The sequence below is a fragment of the Rhinocladiella mackenziei genome (genome assembly GCF_000835555.1).
Source record: "Rhinocladiella mackenziei CBS 650.93 unplaced genomic scaffold supercont1.4, whole genome shotgun sequence".
NCBI lineage: Eukaryota > Fungi > Ascomycota > Eurotiomycetes > Chaetothyriales > Herpotrichiellaceae > Rhinocladiella > Rhinocladiella mackenziei.
In genome coordinates, this window is record NW_013550601.1 from 608,752 (window position 1) to 628,196 (window position 19,445).

General features: G+C 49.8%; 6 protein-coding genes across 6 annotated transcripts; 3 read left to right on the forward strand and 3 right to left on the reverse strand.

The window, feature by feature from the left end:
* Positions 1 to 200: 200 nt before the first annotated feature.
* Positions 201 to 4,322, forward strand: Z518_05350 (uncharacterized protein; the record flags this gene model as incomplete). Its single annotated transcript, XM_013416162.1, has 1 exon — positions 201 to 4,322. One exon carries the CDS (start codon positions 201 to 203, stop codon positions 4,320 to 4,322), a length of 4,122 nt encoding a protein of 1,373 aa, XP_013271616.1.
* A 1,142-nt stretch (positions 4,323 to 5,464) lies between these two features.
* Z518_05351 (40S ribosomal protein S21) lies at positions 5,465 to 5,845 on the forward strand (the record flags this gene model as incomplete). Its single annotated transcript, XM_013416163.1, has 2 exons — positions 5,465 to 5,496; positions 5,611 to 5,845. The coding sequence occupies 2 exons, from the start codon at positions 5,465 to 5,467 to the stop codon at positions 5,843 to 5,845; spliced, it is 267 nt and encodes an 88-aa protein (XP_013271617.1).
* A 604-nt stretch (positions 5,846 to 6,449) lies between these two features.
* Positions 6,450 to 8,064, reverse strand: Z518_05352 (phenylalanine-tRNA ligase, alpha subunit; the record flags this gene model as incomplete). Its single annotated transcript, XM_013416164.1, has 2 exons — positions 6,450 to 6,543; positions 6,590 to 8,064. 2 exons carry the CDS (start codon positions 8,062 to 8,064, stop codon positions 6,450 to 6,452), a joined length of 1,569 nt encoding a protein of 522 aa, XP_013271618.1.
* A 316-nt stretch (positions 8,065 to 8,380) lies between these two features.
* Z518_05353 (histidinol dehydrogenase) lies at positions 8,381 to 11,254 on the reverse strand (the record flags this gene model as incomplete). The annotated part of the gene is made up of 1 exon (XM_013416165.1): positions 8,381 to 11,254. The coding sequence occupies one exon, from the start codon at positions 11,252 to 11,254 to the stop codon at positions 8,381 to 8,383; it is 2,874 nt and encodes a 957-aa protein (XP_013271619.1).
* Positions 11,255 to 13,749: 2,495 nt separating this feature from the next.
* Z518_05354 (uncharacterized protein) lies at positions 13,750 to 15,976 on the forward strand (the record flags this gene model as incomplete). The annotated part of the gene is made up of 3 exons (XM_013416166.1): positions 13,750 to 14,654; positions 14,707 to 14,990; positions 15,057 to 15,976. 3 exons carry the CDS (start codon positions 13,750 to 13,752, stop codon positions 15,974 to 15,976), a joined length of 2,109 nt encoding a protein of 702 aa, XP_013271620.1.
* A 2,190-nt stretch (positions 15,977 to 18,166) lies between these two features.
* Z518_05355 (uncharacterized protein) lies at positions 18,167 to 18,451 on the reverse strand (the record flags this gene model as incomplete). The annotated part of the gene is made up of 1 exon (XM_013416167.1): positions 18,167 to 18,451. The coding sequence occupies one exon, from the start codon at positions 18,449 to 18,451 to the stop codon at positions 18,167 to 18,169; it is 285 nt and encodes a 94-aa protein (XP_013271621.1).
* Between the last annotated feature and the right edge of the window lie 994 nt (positions 18,452 to 19,445).

Consider the following 19,445-nt stretch of genomic DNA (forward strand, 5'->3'; position numbering starts at 1 on the left):
CTCCGCCTTCAATCTCATTTGGCGCAGGCACAGCAGTCGGACTACCAGGCTCAGGACCAGCCCCAGGCTGATCTTGTCCGACCACGTACACACTCAAGCCACAATCCAGAAAAACTCCCTTCGATCTACATCCCTTCCTCTCCTTTCTGACCTCCCAATATCTTTGCGACCTCTACGACACTCCAGTTCATGTGCGCCATATGTCCCAATCCTCTCATCACTCGAAGGCGCCCCATCGGAGCGGGTATAGTTTGCGAAATGGAGGAAGACTCTCACGAGATGGTTCCAGGGTGCGCCGAAAATCCATCAGTGCAAACGATGCCTACCTCCATTCTCTGCGAGTTGCATACCTCGCCTACCTGTTACAGCCTCGTACCACACGGAAGAAGCTCGTTGAGATAAAACCGTCCGTAAATCGCTCAAACACCTCCCACTCGTTCCATGATCTCATGAATGATTTCACCGTCGTCCGAGACTCCAAGAGCACAAGGTTTCCTCATGATTTTGTGAAAGAGCTTGAAAAGAGATTGCAAGGCATCTTGATCGGGCGGGAGAAGCGACCGGAATACCAAGATGCGTTGGTCAAACGAATCTTCGCTATTTTTCTCAATGCCTTGTCGGACCCCTCTTTCAAGAAACGAATGGAGGCAGACCGAAGAGCAGAAGACTTGGTCCTGATATTCTTTTCCAACGCTACCAAAGAGTTACAAAGGGGAAAGCCTCCCGGAGACGACAAAGTCAAGCGCATGGTTGATCGACATGTTGCCCTCTTCGTCCGACTCCTCAGCCTGATCTTGAAAGACCGAGACTGGGCCAAGGACAAACCCGAACTGGCATCGCGGCTACAGACGTTGGAATCGAAACTGCTCAAGGGTGATGAAAATCTAGCCACATCACAGACCAATGGGCAGCTGACGACCGTTGAAGAGGTGGTGCCATTGAGCCACGAAGTCAAAGACATGCCCTTGGTTCAGGTCGTAGGCCGAATCTTTGGCTTGACCAACACCATGATGCAGTCCGATATTACCAAAAACAAACCGGTCTGGACGGAGAAAGCCGCACTTCAGGATTTGAAGACATACCAACAACACCTCAATCTTGGCACCAAGATGACACTGAATGCCAATGACTTTGACACACAAGAAGCGTATGATGCATGGAAGAAGGCTGAGGGGCCTGATCTGTCCCTCCTTATGCTGGCCATTGTGCAATCCAATCCTGAACTGGCAAAGAGTACGCCTGGCGGAAGTCTCCCCCAATTCAACCCTCAGGCTGCGGCCTCTAGTCCGACGGATTCTCATTATGCCGAAGTCTCCAGGGTGCTTTCGCAGCCCGGGGACTCCTCTTCCTACGTTTTGGATCTGCCGGCAGATCTGAGCGCTCTCGAATTGGATTCAGCCGATTCGTCACATGATAACGGGGACGCAGCGCAAATCTACACTTTTATCCCTCCCGATCCCAGAGCCATGTTTCGGTTTATAATGCTTCAAGCTTTTTCTCATGACCTTAACGACAAGACGAATGATGGAGCCAATGGTGGTCCATTGTTCTCCAAGGAAACCACGGAATTGCTCAATGAACTTGCATGGAGATGGCGAATACCCAAATTCACTCGTACTGTGCTGTTTTTGGATGTCGTACGGGAGAAGTTTGTTGAACAAGCCATTGGTTTGGAAATGTTGGACGCAGCTTTCAATTATGTCAAGGAGCCTGTACAAGAAGATTCAAAGAACAAGAGGAGCTCCTCTCTTATTATGAGCTCAGCGTTCTACGACCGATACAATTGGACGTTGGCCGACTTCGCGTTGATGGGTAAAATCCTGGTTGCGTTGAATGAGGCATTGCTCCGAGATCTGTACGAAACAATGATGACTGCATACGCCGACAAAGCTCAATTACCGAAGCTAGGAGTCATCCTGGCAATCTTGGATGAGCACATTCGCAATGACCCGAGCTTTACGCAGAATCCCGAGGAGTTCGAAACCTTCAAAAATGCCGCCATCGATGGCCTGGCGGCCGAAGCTCGCAAGATCTATGACGGCCTTTTGGATAGTGAACTACCTCAAGAAAATGAAAAGTGGGAATTCTACCACATTCAGCAACTGGCGAAGGCTGTGTTGAAGCTAGCAGAAAAGGTGCAAAAGAGGTTCAGAAAGAATCCAGAAATTCTCGGCATTAATCCTCTAATGGTTCTGTTGAATTGCGTCTTGCCGGCCTTTGCAGAGGATTCCAAGGCGATGGTGGAACAAATTTTGAACACCGCCAAGACAAATGGTTTCGAAGTCTCCATTGAAGACGGGTTTGGTCTGTACAAAGAGCTCAGCGAGTTCCGTCGAGTACATGCCGATGCTTTGCCACACGCCCCTTTTCCTTACAAGCTTGAAGATTTACTGGCCGACTTCGTTTGGCGATGGATCAGAATAACCGAAGAACAGGTGATTGGATGGGTCGAAAATGCGGTCAAGCATGATCGGTTTGTGGTCAGAACCCAACATCCCGGCCAAGTTCCTACTGAAGATGAACGTCATTCAACTTCGGTCATCGACATTTACAGTTCTTTCAATCAAGTCATCGACCAAGTGAGTCAACTAAACTGGGATGATGATCTCAGCTACGCCAAATTCATGACGGCTCTTTCCAAAGCCATCGGGCAAGGTGTAGCCCGATATTGCGAGTTACTGGACCAAATGTTCAGCAAGGAGATGGACAGATTGACTCCGGAACAAGAAGCTGCGGCCCACATGACCAGACAGGAAAAGTGGGTTCAACTGGCAAAGGATACTTGGAACAACAAAGAGCGAGTGGAGCCCTTTCAATTCTATCCAGAGTCATTTGTCAAGCTCAACAATATTTCTTTCGCGATCCAACAGTGGGACAAACTCGAGGCAGAGGTGAACGTTGATGCTTGCGCGGAAGTGGTAAAGAAATCCAGCCCACCCGCTGCTCAACGGCCCCGAAAGACGTCCAACTACGTTTTCACCATCAAAGTCGTCGAAGCGGAAGATCTCAAGTCTTGCGATGTCAACGGGTTCAGCGATCCATATGTCGTTCTGACTGATGAATATCAGAAGAGATTGTCCAAGACGAGGATAGTATATCGAAATCTGAATCCGCGATGGGACGAATCCGTGGATATCACGACACAAGGACCGCTCAATCTCATTGCCACCATCTGGGACTGGGATGCAGTGGGAGATCATGATTATGTGGGAAGAACTTCCCTCAAACTGGATCCTTCTCACTTCAGCGACTTTTTGCCTCGGGAATACTGGCTGGACTTGGACACTCAAGGACGACTCCTGGTCCGTGTTAGTATGGAAGGAGAGCGAGATGATATTCAGTTCTACTTTGGCAAGGCCTTCAGAAATCTGCAGCGGACTCAACGTGACATGACAAGGAAAATTACCGACAAACTTTCGGCCTACATCAGTCATTGTCTTTCTCGACGAGCACTCCGATCTTTGCTCAATCGCGGGATATCCATTTCAACCGTGTCATCATACTTTGCGCGAAATCGAGCCTCCACGGCAGCAACGGCAGCTATGCCATCAGATGCTGAGATCGTCAACGCCCTCAAACCCCTTTTTGACTACTTTGATGACAATTTTGCCATTATGCAACAGACACTCACGTCGGAAGCGATGGTGGCAGTGATGACACGAATTTGGAAAGAAGTTCTCGTGACAATCGAAAGCTTGCTGGCGCCACCCTTATCGGACAAGCCATCTCAACAAAAAGCGTTGACTCAGCAAGAGCTCGACGTGGTCTTCAAGTGGCTGCAAAGTCTGTTCGAATTCTTCAATGCCGTGGATGAAGAAACTGGCGAAGCTAACGGGGTGCCGATGAATGTGCTGAAGAATCCCAAATATCACGAATTACAAATGCTCAACTTCTTCTATTTTGAGCCCACAGAAAGTTTGATCCGCGAGTCTGAAAGAATGGCTTCTGCAACAGCTCTAAATCAACAAATGCAACGGTCCCGATTTTCGGCTCCCGCGGATCTTGGTGCTGTTGGTGGAGGGGGGCTTCTCAATCCAGGAACCATGGCCGGTGCCCGACGTGCTAAGAGCATAATGCTTAGTCGGAACCTAGGAACCATGCGAAAAGCCAAAGAAGAAAAATGGAAAGCCGCACAAGCCGAGCCCAATGATGATATGATTTTGCGTATTCTTCGAATGCGACCTGAGGCATCGAGCTATCTGAGAGACAGATCAAGACAAAAGGAACGTCTTGCTGCGGCGGCGGCGGCCGAGATGATTGTTCGACAGAGTCTACTTGCTGGTGGAGGAAGGATGACTGGACCAAGTGTGGTAAGAAGATAGGCTGGCTGGATGGGATTTTCTATCACAACAAGGATTGGGCGGGACGGGATGAGATGAAATTCGGGACCGTTATAACCTATCGGGAACTATTATGGAAATTGATTGTCTTCGGAAATTCCTTTCTATCATGGGTTGTCATCCTGGACGACGATGGGAATAATAACTATCAACTCAATGGGCATCGGGCATGGGTCTGGAATGGAATGGGATCGGGATCGGGTGGTGTGAGAGTTTGAGAGAGCTGAGCCAGGCTATCCCGGAATGATCCTTTTCTAATGCGCATTCTATACCATCGTGTCCTAGCTTAGGGATGAATCGAATCTTTGCCTTTTGATTCTTCGACGCAGTCCTGTTGCTGGGCAGTGAAAGGGAAGCTTTGGGCTGGAGGCCATTAAATAATGGGCGTGAGGGTTTATATTCTCTAACGCCCCAGCCTTGCCAAATTTGAACTCCAACCATCCATCATCACCAACGAAATTCGATAATCCTTGCCTGTGATTTCAACTGTCTTGTCCTAAGCATCTCGAGATGTCCGCCTTGAACATGACCGAAAACCCTTATCCTGATGGGGCAAAGCCTTCATATTCTCAGGGTCAAGGTCGATCCAGAGAAGTTCTCCAGTGAATGGTGCTAAGGCCAGGGGGAGTATCCTCGTTATGCCAGGGTTGAAGTTGGCAGTTGCTGGCTACAAATGTCGCCCAAATAAGATAGGGTTAGCTCGTTAATGAAGGTGGAGACGATGGTATCGGGTTGAGAGTGGTGGATCGATAGTATCTACCCTGGACGGCAACAAGATAGATATATACGAAGTCCGCTCTTGGTCGAGAATCGACGTGATGAAGATGAGGGACAGACAGAAACAAGTTTCACTTCGGGTCACTCCCGTGAAGCCTGGAAGTAAGGTGTGTCGCCGGCAGCCGGCGATAGGCCCGGAATTCTTCAAATGCCAAGATTTAGATGCCAAGACTTGTCGGCATTGGCAATTTTCCACGCCGATGCCGCACATTTTCGATCTTGCTGCAATCTGCGCCTGTCGACGACACTCAACCAAACCACACCAGCGCAACGAGGGATCCAGTCGCTGAAGCACCTATTTTCCTTCTCAATCCAGAGTCTAAGTTCAGCTCCAAACTTCGGCAACCATGGAGAACGAGAAGGGAGAAATCGTCGATCTGTAAGAATGTCCCAAAACTCCAATTCCACCCACCCCAAAAGCGACACGAATATCGATTTTCTCTGGATTTTAGCACGAATGTGGCTGACTTTGTCTCTCTTTCTCTTCAAACAGCTATGTCCCCCGCAAGTGTAGCGCAACCAACCGCATCATCAAAGCCAAGGACCACGCCAGCGTTCAAATCAGCATCGGCAAAGTCGACGAGAACGGTCGCTACACGGGCGAGAACCAAGTCTATGCTCTCTGTGGTTTTGTCCGATCACGCGCCGAGAGTGATGACAGTTTGAACCGACTTGCACAGAAGGATGGATTCTTGAAGAACGTCTGGAGTGCGCAACCGACGAGATGAATGTGGGAGTAAGTGGATGGAGAGATTGGCGTGGCATCAGACACGATCGAAGAGATGAGGTCGAATCCGATGTAAATCAACGATCCCATGATGGAGCGGTAGGCAGAGGCAAAGAATCCGGTGTTTGCTGCGCCACGACAATGTGTCGCTACACCTTTGGCATCAAGGGAAATGGCTGGTCGCATAGGCTGGGTGGGCTGAAATAAAAACACCGCACATCCCAAGGGAAATCCCAAGAAGAAAATTACAGCCAATTCCTTTTCCTCGACGCGAACGCGGTTGTCGTGCTCTTGCAGAATATGAATGTGTCACTCGTATCTGTGCTCTGACTCTCAATCTCGGATAATCACAGCTCTTCAGGAAGCGACTGATGGGTTGACCATCTCTATTTTCGGCTTTGTATGTATGACGGATTTTCTCTACTTCCTCAGTCATTGAGTCCTGGTCTGAGAAAGCCTTGATGTGCCGGTAGAAGAAGAATGACGTGGGATGGGGATGACAGGGCCAGGAAGCCAATGGGTATCATTTCTAGCTTGTTATGTCTAGCACTTTTTCTCTGCTCCCTTGTACTTGTTCGTAGTCTTCATCGATCGTACACTGTGCTCTAATCTTTATCGAGTCTGACAGCCGGATTGGATTCTATGAAGTTGATATCGACCTTGTGGCCGAGAAGTTCACGGATATTGTTCACGCCGTACCTGTTCAGGGTTAATACGTACCAACGAATTGAAGAAGAAGACTCACTTGATCATGGTTGGCCGCTCCAAGCTCAAACCCCAACCGTATATCCGCATGTCCTTGGGCAAACCCATTGGTTCCAACATCTCCGGTCTGAACATTCCGCTATTCCCTATCTCCACCCACTTCTTCAATCCCTCATGATAGCTGAAAATCTCCATGCTAGGCTCAGTATAAGGGTTGTAGGCAGGTTTGAATCTCAAATTCTTGATACCCATCTTGCCAAAGAAGATTTCCATGAATCCGATCAATCCACCAAGGGTCAGTCCCCAATCGGCAATCACGCCCTCAACTTGGTGGAATTCGGCCAGATGAGTGTGATCAACCGTCTCGTTCCGGAAGACGCGATCAATGGAGAAATAGCGAGCTGGTCGAGGATGTAGTGCAAGCTTGTGAAGCATGTATGTCGAAATGGCGGTGGTATGGGTACGAAGTACTAGTCGCAGAGACTCGTCTGCGGACCATGGGTATCTGTAACCTATCGAACCAAACTTTCCCTCCTGGTGCACTGCACGTACGTCGTCCCAATATTGCTGGTAATTCAACGTCTTCTCTTTCGACTTTGTTCGTTTGTGTGCCGGAGGCGGCCCCGGTTTGGTACCTGGGACGGTGGGTTCAGGATCCTCCCGAGGTGGATCGGCCTTGGGGGGATCTGAAATGTAAAAGGTGTCTTGGAGATCACGGGCAGGATGTTGTTGAGGGACGAAGAGAGCGTCGAAATTCCAGAAACCAGTTTCCACATATCGATTGGTGGGCATTTCCTCAAATCCCATCTCGAAGAAGATCTCTCGGAATTCTTGTCGTACTTTGTTGAGAGGATGCAAAGCACCTGATGAGGTAGGGGCGCCTTTGGCCTTGAAGTTGTAAGGTTTCAGTTGTACTGTCTTCCACGCACCCGAAGCGAGCATCTCAACCGTGAGATCTGTCTCCTCTTTCACAAATTCGGTCGCAAATTTGGGGCCTTTGGAGATTTTGAAGGTGACGATCTTCTGATCCACCACGTACTTCCTCTTCTTGAAGTCTGCCACGAGCCTTTGGTTGTCACACGTCTTTGTGGACTGGATCTGTTGTAATTGTTGTTGCACCTCGTCTTGGATTTCATCCGTAGAGGCTCTGAGGACGTCCCCGTCTTTCTTAATCCATTTCATTCTAAAGGCATCTCCCGATCCGAATTTGGCGACATTGGTATCACCAACAACGGTGGGTAAGTCTTTGATTTTCAGTCCCCCCAGCGCCGAACGAACAGCCTCAAAGACTCGAGCGCCATTACTTCCATTCTCTGCAATATCTTGACCCTCTTGGGTGAGAATAAGTTCTAATCGATCAATCTGCTCTGCCTGAATGAAACCCCGAGATCTTAATTTGTCGACTGCGGATTTGACGGCAACGAAGGTGGCATTGGGAAAAACATCGGAAGTGAGGGCTGGGCCATCCGCGGAGGAGAGGACGCTAAGCATCTGCGCCGTCAGATCCTCAGCCATGATTGCGGTTTTCGGAGAAAATCCGCCAACTAAGAATAGTAGGCAATATGCCAGGATATGAAGGAGAGCTGGTTCAATACAAAGTTCTGGTTCTTAGAAGAATGACTCCATGCGTCAAAATGCGGCCGCAGTTTCTTGGCAAGTCGTGATGCAGGCTACGGTTGAGTATTTGCGCCAGAAGATCACAGACTGTGTAATACTGAGATTCTCTTATTCTATTCTTTTCCTCTGTCCTAATTGCCCTTTCTTTCGCTCCAGCCTGACAACCAAAAAGACCAATCATCGAGTGAACATCAGAAAACACAAGTGGTCGAGCTCAAGCTTGATCAGGCTCCGGGGTTTTCTCAACCGCATCAAGAGCCTTCTGGCCGTCTTTCTCTCCAACAGGAACGGCCTTGAGGTCGGTTGTCGGCTCGGTGCCATCCTTCTTCTCCTCGGCGACTTGCTCTTCGTTGTCCTCCGAAGCCTCATCTGTCATCGTATTCTTCTTCCCCACCAAACCCAACTTCTCCATCCGAATCTCCATTGCTCTTCTGTGCGCGTCGAGCCCTTCGCACCTGGCAAGCTCCATGACTGCATATCCCACTTGTCCCACACCCTGCTCAGTAACCTCACTGGAGGTAATATTCTTCATGAAGCTTCCTAGATTGACCCCGCTATATTGCCTGGCGTACCCATAGGTGGGCAAGCTGTGATTCACACCAGCTGAATAGTCACCGACCGATTCGGGCGTCCAGCCACCCAAAAACACGGAGCCCGCGTTCTGAACGTCAGGCAGAGCCGAGCGTGGATTGGCAATTTGGAGAATCAAGTGTTCAGGGGCGTAATAGTTCGACCATTTCAATGCCTCCTTCAGACTGGTGACGCAGATGGTGACGCTGTGTTCAATCGCGCCACGAACGATGTCCACGCGGGGAAGTTCGTGAGCTTGCTTGTGCACTTCATCTTCGATGGCCTGGAGCTGCTTCTCGTTCAAATCAATCGCAACGAGGACCACTTGGCTGTCTGTACCGTGCTCGGCCTGACTGAGAAGGTCACTGGCCACAAACGCCGGATCAGCAGTGTCATCGGCGATCACAAGCACCTCCGAGGGACCGGCCGGCATATCAATGGACACAGACGCGGAGGTGTCGTTGCTGACAATCATTTTGGCAGCAGTGACAAATTGGTTGCCAGGCCCTAGGATTTTGTCTACTTTGCTGACGGACTCAGTGCCGTAGGCCATTGCTGCGATTGCTTGGGCGCCGCCGGCCAAGACGATGGCTTCTGCCCCAACTTTATGGGCAATGTAAACGATTTCTGGGGTGATGGTGCCATCGGATCGAGGCGGTGATGCGAGAACAATTTTCGTGCAACCCGCAGCCATGGCGGGGACACCAAGCATCAGAGCCGTCGAAGGCAACACTGCTGTGCCCCCCGGAATGTAAAGGCCAACCCTTTCAATTGGTCGGGCGAACCGGGAGCAAGTAACCCCGGACATTGTCTCCACGACCAATGGTGCTGACGGTTTCTGAGCGGAGTGGAATTTGAGGATATTATCGTACGACGTATTGATTGCTTTAACAGTCTCTTCCGAAAGTTGCATCAGTGACTTGGGAAAAGGCGCTTTTAGTACAGGAGATTTGAGATTGGTTGCGTTTTCGAATTTATGGGTATATTTCAGAACAGCGGAATCACCATTGCTTCGAACATCTGCGATAATAGGATGGACAAGAGACATGATTTTCTCATTGGACCTTTGCGATGGCCTTTGCAAGGCGGCCGTCAAGACGTCATCTGAGAAGGCCTGTGACGTAGAATATCGTTTCATCTGTATTCGGCCGGACGAAGATAAGCCAGCTGGATCTGAAGGCGATTTCGGGATGGAGGCGGCCCCCTTGGCCCCTTCGTCTTGGTGACGACTGACTCCATTGGCTTCGAGTTGAGTTGGTTTGTTGTCGGGCTTCTCTTCCACGTACTGAGGTTTGGCATCACCTTTCCTTCTCTTGACCTTTAGGCTCTTCAAGTCCAGGTTTCTCTCAATGTCTTCCAGCGTAACATCCGCGGCAATGCATCGAGCAAGAGTAAAATAGAGGAGATCTGCTGCTTCGGAGGCGATGTCTTCTTTGGATGTCGCATCGCAAAGTTCATCTGCTTCCTCCTTGATCTTCGCATTCACCAGTTTCGGATCATTGAAGAGGCGAGCAGTGTACGAACCAGGAGGAGCCTCAATCTTGCGTTCTTGAATTGTCCGTTGTAATCTCGACAGACCGGACATCTTTCCCCAACAGGACATGGTTCCGAGATGACAGAATCCTCTGCCCTTTTGACGCACTCTAAAGACCAGGCAGTCCTTATCACAGTCGAAACCCATACTGATGAGCTCTTGAGTGTCTCCGCTCGTGGCTCCTTTACGCCACAGACCTCTCTTGCGACTTTGGTATACACCAGAACCCGTCTTGAGCGCCTCTGCAATGCTCTCCTTGCTGCTCCAGACCAAGCCGAGCGCAACATCACGCTCGTCAACCACCGTGGTTGCGTAGAGTCCAGTTTTCCGGTCGGCAGTAGCTCCGGCAATCGCCAACTCCACGGCAGGTATTAGCTTCTCATGGCCCTCTTTCGACGCGTCGAACGTCAAGGTCTTCGATGAGACGATCAGCGCATTTCCAGGATATTCATGAAGCAAATTTCTCCCTTCCGTCTCACTGGACACGGCCACAAAGATGGTTTGGTCATGACTGGGTGGGTAGTTATCTAGCTCTTTCAGAACCTCGTCAATGTGGTCGTTGCCTTTATCACCGTCGAACGCCCACTCTGTAGTCTTCCATTTGGGATTGGTTTTGAGAAAAGCATTGAGCTTGGCAATGTCCGTCTTTGGATTGACCAGAGAGATCGTGAGAACAAGTCTGTCCGGGGAGATGGTCGGCTCTTGCGAGAGGGCTTTTAGCTGTTCAAAAGTGACAAAGATCTTAGAGGCACCATTGTTGAGGATGTCGATGACATTATCCCAGCTCTTGAGCTTGCGGACGTCGACATAGATGGCGAGCTTGGAGAAACTCTGGCGCAGGAAATCTAAGTGGGGCTCGAAGTTATCTGGGGTGATTTCAATGAGACAATTGCCAAAGTAGGCGATTTGATCGAGCGTGAGCCCTGTCGGGTTGGGCTCGAGAATGTCGTCTGGGTTGACAGACACTAAGAGGCCTATGCCCATGGTTCGACGGTAGGACCCTGAGGAGCAGGGTGATTGAAGGGATGAGAGAGAAGATGCAAGGAACAAGCAGCAAGGACCTCAACCATTTGAGTCAATGAAGGGGAGCAGAAAAATCACGAAAATCAGCCGAAAGCGGGTGATAAGGATAAGCCCAACACAGCAGGTCTGCCGGACACATATACATACGCCCACCCGTGATCCAATGTTAGGAGTCCCAGGGGGAGGAGGGGGGGATGTTGAGCTATTCGAAGATTATGATGATTATTGACATGTGTCGACTTGCTCGTAATTCCGTCCAATTTTCGCTGCCCAATCGAATTCTGCTAATACAGTCAAAGACTGGATTGAAAAAATATTCAGATTCCATGAATTGAGCTCACAATTGTGAGAATCTTACGAACCATCAGACATATAACAACCCCTCATGCCACTAGCGTGTTTCTGAGGGGTGTACCAAGATATGACGTCTCACACAATTAAGCAGCTTCGATTTCAGTATGCAACTTGACAGGTTGCCCAAGTATTTTTGAGAACGGAGAGGCATTCGTCAAACATAAGTCAATCCACGAAGTCGATGATTGCCTCCTGGATGAACAATTTCAACATTGAAAGGATAACCACGCGCGGACTGAGTTGCGCCGTTTGCAAAACAACCCTTTTCATCGCAAAGAAAGAGGGGCGCCGCACAACCCTCCACCACTAAGACGTCCCGCCTGCTCTCGTCGACCCAAGGTAAGAGCCGCAACATCATCTGCAAAACCTGGTCCAAACACAACAGGAAAAGGCAGCGATATCAGATCGGATCCAAAGACAAACGTCCAAATTCGTACTGATTTTGTTGAAGATGCCTGAGATATTCGATCCAAGCCACCAGCTTTGAGCCCATCCCTCCCAGCGTTTGAGAGATTTGCCGATGTTTTGGCAGTACATTAGATGGGCGAGGCTTGCGTTGTTCAGCGACATTCTCTTGTCAGCTCCTTACCCAACACACCCCTACCTTTCTCGGGGCGCTGGTATGAGATAGGACAATCTTCTTGCGAACGCACCATTTCGGTTCTTCAATTTCAGCCTTGTCAATGACGGAGATGCTGCACTGATTTGTTTTCTCGAATCGAGGACACCGGGCGGATACTGAAAACATGCATCAGACACCTGGACAGACGCTAACTTTCAATCTTGGTCGTCTCGAATTGGGTGAGGCTACTCTCGAAACTCTTGTCCAATACTTGAATGAGATACTTTGAGAGGGTTCCAGAAATCGTCTTAGACTGGCTTTCAAGCAAAGAGACAGACAGACAAAAGTGGCTGCTGGATGCCGTCTGCAGGCTAACTTCACGAGAACTCCTACTGATGAAGTTTACTCTCTGACAGCCATTGAGATTTCAAGTCAGCGGCAAACCTTGGAACTCGACTTCTCGGAATTGATACGAATCGCCGATCTTGCCTCGTGAAATCACAGAGTGCAACGGAGGCAACGTCCAAGTCAAGATCAACACGTCCCAAGACAATCCCAGAAATCGCCTTGAGGCCATTTCAACAAATCCAAGACAGTCTTGAAGAGTCACCTCCTAGCAGAAGCGCGCACCTCAAGACTTAGCCCCAGAGAGTTATTAGACGTGGTCACCTTCCGGACACGTGGCCCATGGGCAAATCGGTGGATGTCTGCGGCTCCAAATTGCCCCCGTGTAGTCGAAGTTGCGAATTCGCTTCTGAGCGTTGTCATTCCTTGGTTGGGAAACAGGTACCGATTAAAAACGCCCGATTGAACACCGGAGTGTGGAGTGGACTCGACGGTGTTTCGGTGTTGGTATTCGGCTGGACAATTGATCCGGGCGTTCACATTTCTGTTCCCACGATCGATCCCTCTGTTCTTTGTTGGCCAGTAATTTCCATCAACAGCGTGGCTTCGATGTTCTCCTGGACATGCATCACAGTCCAAGTGCTTTAGCAATGGCAACACTGAGCCTTGTTCGATGCTTGTTGGGAGCAGGAGGCACGGCCAGTCGTCGAACCGTTGACCAACCGAATCTGCGCTGGCTGGGTATTAACCTTGTTGACGTGCGTCATGTTCGTGGTCGGTAGTGGTGTCCTACTAGAAATGGTCTGTGGCGACGAAAGTGGGGGAGCAACCTTGCTGATGGCAGAGAGGGCTCAGAGGATATATGAAAAAGTATGAAACCAAATGTGCACCTAAAAATTTGAGCATCTTATCATGTAACAACATTTGTGAATCGAACGACTCTTGTTCAGCGTCCAGCAGCCGTTTGGCGATGCGGAATCCGGAAAAACAAAATAACCGAAGGCAGCAACTTTGATGACCATGCGGGGGTGTCCCCCTTGTTTGTACACACTCGCTACTCAGGAGATCTCGATCCTCAGGGTTGCAACAATCGGTGTCTATACCACCTTCTAACCGCGCCGAGAGTCAATGGATTAACACCACCGAATGAAATAAATATCCACGAAGACTGCCGAATTGAATCGCCCATGCTAATATGGAGCATGTTGAGGATCCTGAGAACCATAGCGATGTGAGCGATGAGAACGAAGAGGCCACCCAGAATCAGCAGACCAGTGCTCCAAACGCCAAAAAGATCAGGTCTAGTAGAGCTTGTGTGGCTTGCCGACGGATGAAAACCCGTTGTGAAGTCGATGAGGCTTTGGGAAACGCCTGCAAACTCTGCATCAGAGCCCGGCGCCAATGCATTATGCAAGCGATTCCTCGCCGGAGAAAGCGCAAGACAACGGAAAGGGTGGCAGATCTCGAGCGCAAGATCAATACCCTTACTGCCCTCCTCGCCGCAAACGACTCCAGCGGATCTGGAGATCCATCACCGCCGTCTGCACAAACCGACGGTTCTATTCCGGGTGATCTTGCACCAGGCCCCTCGCAGACTTTGATTGAGGACGCTCTCAACCACGGCCTTCTGGATTGGAAGACGGCGTGTAAAGCTTTTGATCGCTACCGGCGTAAAATGTGTCAATATTTCCCTTTTGTGGTATTTCCACCCACCTCCGACGCTAAGACGGTCAGCGAACAACAGCCTACCCTCTTCTTCGCTATCGTTGCCGCCGCCCTTACCTCGATAAATGCACGTATGGATGGAGGCCTCGGTGACATGCTTACCAAGGATTTAGCCTTGCGGATCATGTACCGCGGCGAAAGATCTCTTGAACTCGTTCAAACTCTGCTGGTTCACATTTCGTTTTATATCAGGGCCAAACACATGCGGGAGTTGAATTTCAACCAACTCGTGCATATCGCCAGCACCATGGCTTTGGACATCGGCCTAGGGAGACGGCCTCACAAGCCCACATCAACCCATCGAACCGAGCCCCATCAGCTCGAATCGCTCGCAGGAAGGAGGGCTTGGTTGGGATGTTACTACATGGCGACAAGGTCCGTTCCATGCAGGGCCTCTTCGCGTGACGACTAATGAGCCTTCTTGCAGTGTATCCATGTCCCTTCGTCATCCTGCCTTCCTCCGCTGGTCTGTATACGTCGAAGAATGTCTCGATGTTCTTTCATCTGAACCGCCGGCGCTACCCAGCGATGTATGGCTATGCGATTTGATTCGTATCCAACATATCGCAGAAGATGCTTCAATTGTCTTCTCCATGGATGACCCCGGCTCGATTGTGACCCTTCGAGATGTCAAGACCCAATATCAGATTGGGAGTTTCCGTCACCGTTTGGAACATTGGCGTCGATATGCTAAAACAGACCTGACACAACGTGAGTTCATTTTGCTTTTCCCGAAATTGGACTGACCGTGGAGGCTGACCGGATTTCTTTGATAAGCCTATGTTCGTCATGTCGAGGCTAGTGCAGACCTCTTCATCCACGAGATAGCGTTGCATTCAGAACACAACATAGACGAACTCCGTGCACCCATTCGTCCCGTTGCAGTGAAACCGGGAGGGGTGGAAGTCATTACCTCCTCCCTCAACGATTTACACTTTCTGCCGGCCAGAATCGAATCACTCTTTGCTTGTCTCTCTGCAATTCACAAGGTCTTCGATGCCATGCTCTCCATGGAATTCGCCACCTTGTGCACCTTGCCTAACCTATTCTTCGTTCGCACCGGCTATGCGGCGCGAGCCCTTCGAAAGCTGCTGAGCATATGTGAAACTCAAACGCTCGTCAAGGGACAAATCCCCATCGATATCAAAGACCTGAAGTTTGAAGATTACATGGATTCTCTGATTGCGTTGCTCTCCAAGATCCACGAAGCAAACCACTCTCAAGTCGCGCGGGCATTTGGTATGGTCTTGAAACAGATCAGAGCTCAGGACACGGATCCTTCGACGATCGTCTGTGGACATCCCCAACAGAATCCCGACGTCGACACGAGACAACCCGAAAGTCTTGCGGCACCTCCGTTACTTGCAACAGGCCAATCTCATCCTCCCCCCACCCACGGGGAGCAAATATATATGCCGCCCAGCGATCTCAATAGTTTCTCCATCGATCTTACCAGCAATGCCTCCAGTTCCAGGCAGCAGCAACACCTAGATGCCCCGCTGGCACCTAATCTTCAATCAACTGTTCCCCCATTCTTACAACACGACATGAGTGATTCCCTAATGAGCGACATCGACATTCTACAGTGGTTCGAACAGGATTTCCAATTTGATGACCTTGAAATGTACCAACAAAATGACGATCTAGGTTCACGGACTCGATCAGCTCCAGATGTGGGTGGATGGCAACAAAAGTAATCATCTGCTCTGTTTTATATTTGCAAGAGAAAGAGAAACATCTTCACTCAAAATCTTCAAAATTTTGATCACCAAAATGTTTCCAATGACCAGGTTGGGATGAAATATCCAGATATTAATGAATGACTACTTTTGTTTCATTAGAAGGAGACAAGATTGGATTTTACGGGCCCGTTCGGCCTCGCACCCTGCGCCACGACACAAATCTCTTATTCATCATAGCTGCCGCCACTTATCGGGAAAGTCCTGGTAGTGTTTACCGTGGTAAGCGACAATGTCTCGCCCCGAGGGAGCCTTGGTTATAGCATCGGCCGAATGTCAACGGTCCAAGGCAAGAGCGAGGATATGGTCCGAATGGAGCCGATCATGTCAAAATCTCTTACAGATATTCTCGCCCAGATGGAGGCCGGAGAAATGAAGCCAGTAGAGATCAACGTTGTTTAGTTGGTGCTGGCAATGCTTTCACGGTCTCCGACTCTAACTCACACGCCGTGGTAATGGTGGACTCGGAGCGCAGAATTCACCATGTCAAAGTGTTTCCCTACCGTGCAAAGACGAAATGTATCAGACAGAGATCCTCACTCGTGGACTTCTCTTGTTTTCCCTTGCGTTAGAACATTTCATCGTGACGCAACGAAGGAGTGAAGTGGTCTGACAACAGTGGACTCGTGTTGAATGAGGAGGAATGAATAAGGACCGGAACTATATGGGCGCTTCGTGGAGAATCCTTGTCGTCGGCGCCTTCCGGCTTTCAACCCTACGAATAGGGACGCTTCGGAAGGAATCCTTAAAGGCATCAGGGTCGAGACCAACTGGAAATATTCACGGCGGCGAGTAAATGTTGGAAGTTTGAGTTTCGACCATGACTGGATTTGGGAATCTGGGGCGGCATGTTCGTTCTAGACTGCAAGGAACTTTGGAGTCAAAATGTGCAGACACGGCCACGAAAACCTGGTACCCGCGAAAGTCGTGATCTTGAAAATTTGGTTCATGGGTGAGGAAGGAGATATGTAGTTGAATTGAGTTGAGCTGCAGCAATAGTATGTGGGAAACAGAATTGAACAGATCGTTCAACATCCAACTCAACTTGTCCGGCCCCAATTCGGAAGTAAGAGCCTTGGCTGGAACCCGCCTCGGGCCACGGGGAAGAGACGGGATGATCTCGACCGGCCGGGGCAACTCTTATGTTCCCGATCCGGTCGGAGTCCTTTCATATGTATGATCGTCCTGGCGTTTCGTGTTTTTAGAGATGATCTTTTCATCAAACGGACAGGTGTGAAACGGCGGTGAGGTATCACCACTCGACCACCTGCATGGGCCACGGAGAAGAAATAAAAGCTGAAAGCCCCTCCAAGAATGGGCGTTGTCACAACCAATGATTTGCACACAAGGTCAGATACGTACTGTCGGAGCCGACCACACAAACGAGGAGTCAGATCAGAAACGAGGCTAAAGCAAGGAGTACAGATCTTATCAACAATGGGCAAGATTGGTGTGCATGAAGCAATTAGCAAGAAGATCATTGGAGACAATTTGTAGACAGTGTGAGGGCCAGGTGTCAACAACCAAGTGTCCCGCAGTAGGTATTCAGTACTTGCCCCACTAGATCCCTGATCTCATCATTTTCTAGCGCCTTTTTGAAGGACGAGGTGCTGCGGACGCAGACGTACACTGCGCACAAGCGTCAGGTCCCATTTCCACTTCCATTTCCATTCCCGTTCCCATTCCTCCGAAATCCGTTCCATTTCATTCTGAAAGAACACAAATCCTCATTCCGAGGATCTTGCTGTCTGCTTTGACAGAGGCGTCTCACAACACAAGGGCGCGGACTGCTCAGCCATTCCCTTCCCAACGACAAAGTGAACATGACTTAGTTATAACTCCATTCGTACAATCAAGTAATTCCTCGCATGAACATCCCAGAGTGGTTAACTGTGTTACCTCTGCGCAAGTCGTAGTTGGCGAACATAAAGAAACCCCGACGTCGGTGGTGGCGGTATAAATCGAAAGAAAAAAAAAAAAAATTTTTCGTAATTGATGGTAACACACATCATCGGCCTCGTATAATATGGCAGTCCCCAGCAGTGGGATGGGTAGAAAGTAAAGCCGGAAAAGGAGAAAGAAATAAATGTTTGTCGAATGGTCCGTCAAGATAAGAGATCCATGTCCAAAGAACCAACGTTGATCGGTTTAGTAGCCCAACTTCAAGAATCGGTGTTCGGGCTGTGCGGCGTTGACTCGAACATTGACGGCCTCGGTGGGTGACTCGACAATAGGATCGACAGTCTCGGATGGGAGGACAGGTTCTTCAGCGGCATCGTTCGAGTCGGCGGTTGCGGTGGAGCTGGAACGACGGGTCTTCTGGAGTGCGGGAATGACAGACACATCATTGGCGGCATTGTCGAGGGAAGAGATGACAGCCACACGGTGGGCGGCCGGGATGAGAGGGAGGAAGTTGTTGGTTGAGCTGGACATTTTCGCTTGCCTTGGAGCTGGTAATTGGTACGAAGTGGTAACGAGGGAAAGCTGGGGAGTGAAGTCGGAATTCTACGTGGAGAGACGGTTGAGGAGGAGGAGAGGAAGTAGTAAAAAAGATCTGATGGTCCGGAGGCACAGAAAAAAGTCCTCGAATGGTGCTTTATAAGGATCCCTCGTCTTCAAATGACGCAAGGGCCAGCTGATTATTGATGAGATGGGATGTTGGCGTTGGCTCGGCGATGCGGAAGTCACGGGGTCGGATCTAAAGTCTGCCCTGGACTGATGTTTTCTGCGGCTTTTGTGACCCTTATGACGGACGGCAGAGAAATTGGAAGAAATTGTAAGGCAGATGTAATCCAGAACTTTCGGGCGGGGAAAGGGAAGTGAGGGCTGGAGGTTTGGGTCGACCTGGGAACGAGAACTCGGGGGGTCTCGTTTGGGGTCTTGGGTAGTTCTTATAGAATTCTGCCGTGATCCATTCCACTTTGCGATGCCGATGAACTAGATCGGAGAACACGAGTCAACATCATTCGGTCCCGTAAGCGTCCCGGCTTGCCATGATTTTTGAGAAGTCGAGATGTATAGAGGACGAATTGAATCCTTGCCAATCACGGACAAAACCGGTAAACATGAATGGTGGTTCTTGAATATGGTTTGGCGAGGCAAGCATGGTCGAAAGTGGCCATGTTGGAGATGAAAAGACGTCACTGGTGGGATACCAGGAAGACTGGGAGAGGTAAGCCGGCCTAGGCCGTGACTAACCTCGGCTAGGGTGGTATGATTATCATGGCACCGGAATTGAATTTTCTTCGTCGATAGTGATGCACAGACCTGGCAGAATGGCAGCCCTGAGCTCTGGGACTTGGAGTATGCCGGCTGTCACGGTTGGCTGTTTGTGAATCTGTTGATAATAGAACTTTGTAAGCTTAGCGACAAGCATGTGCTTTCTCGAGTAGACTGTCGAACACGTGGCATGGGCCAGAAGGCAGCC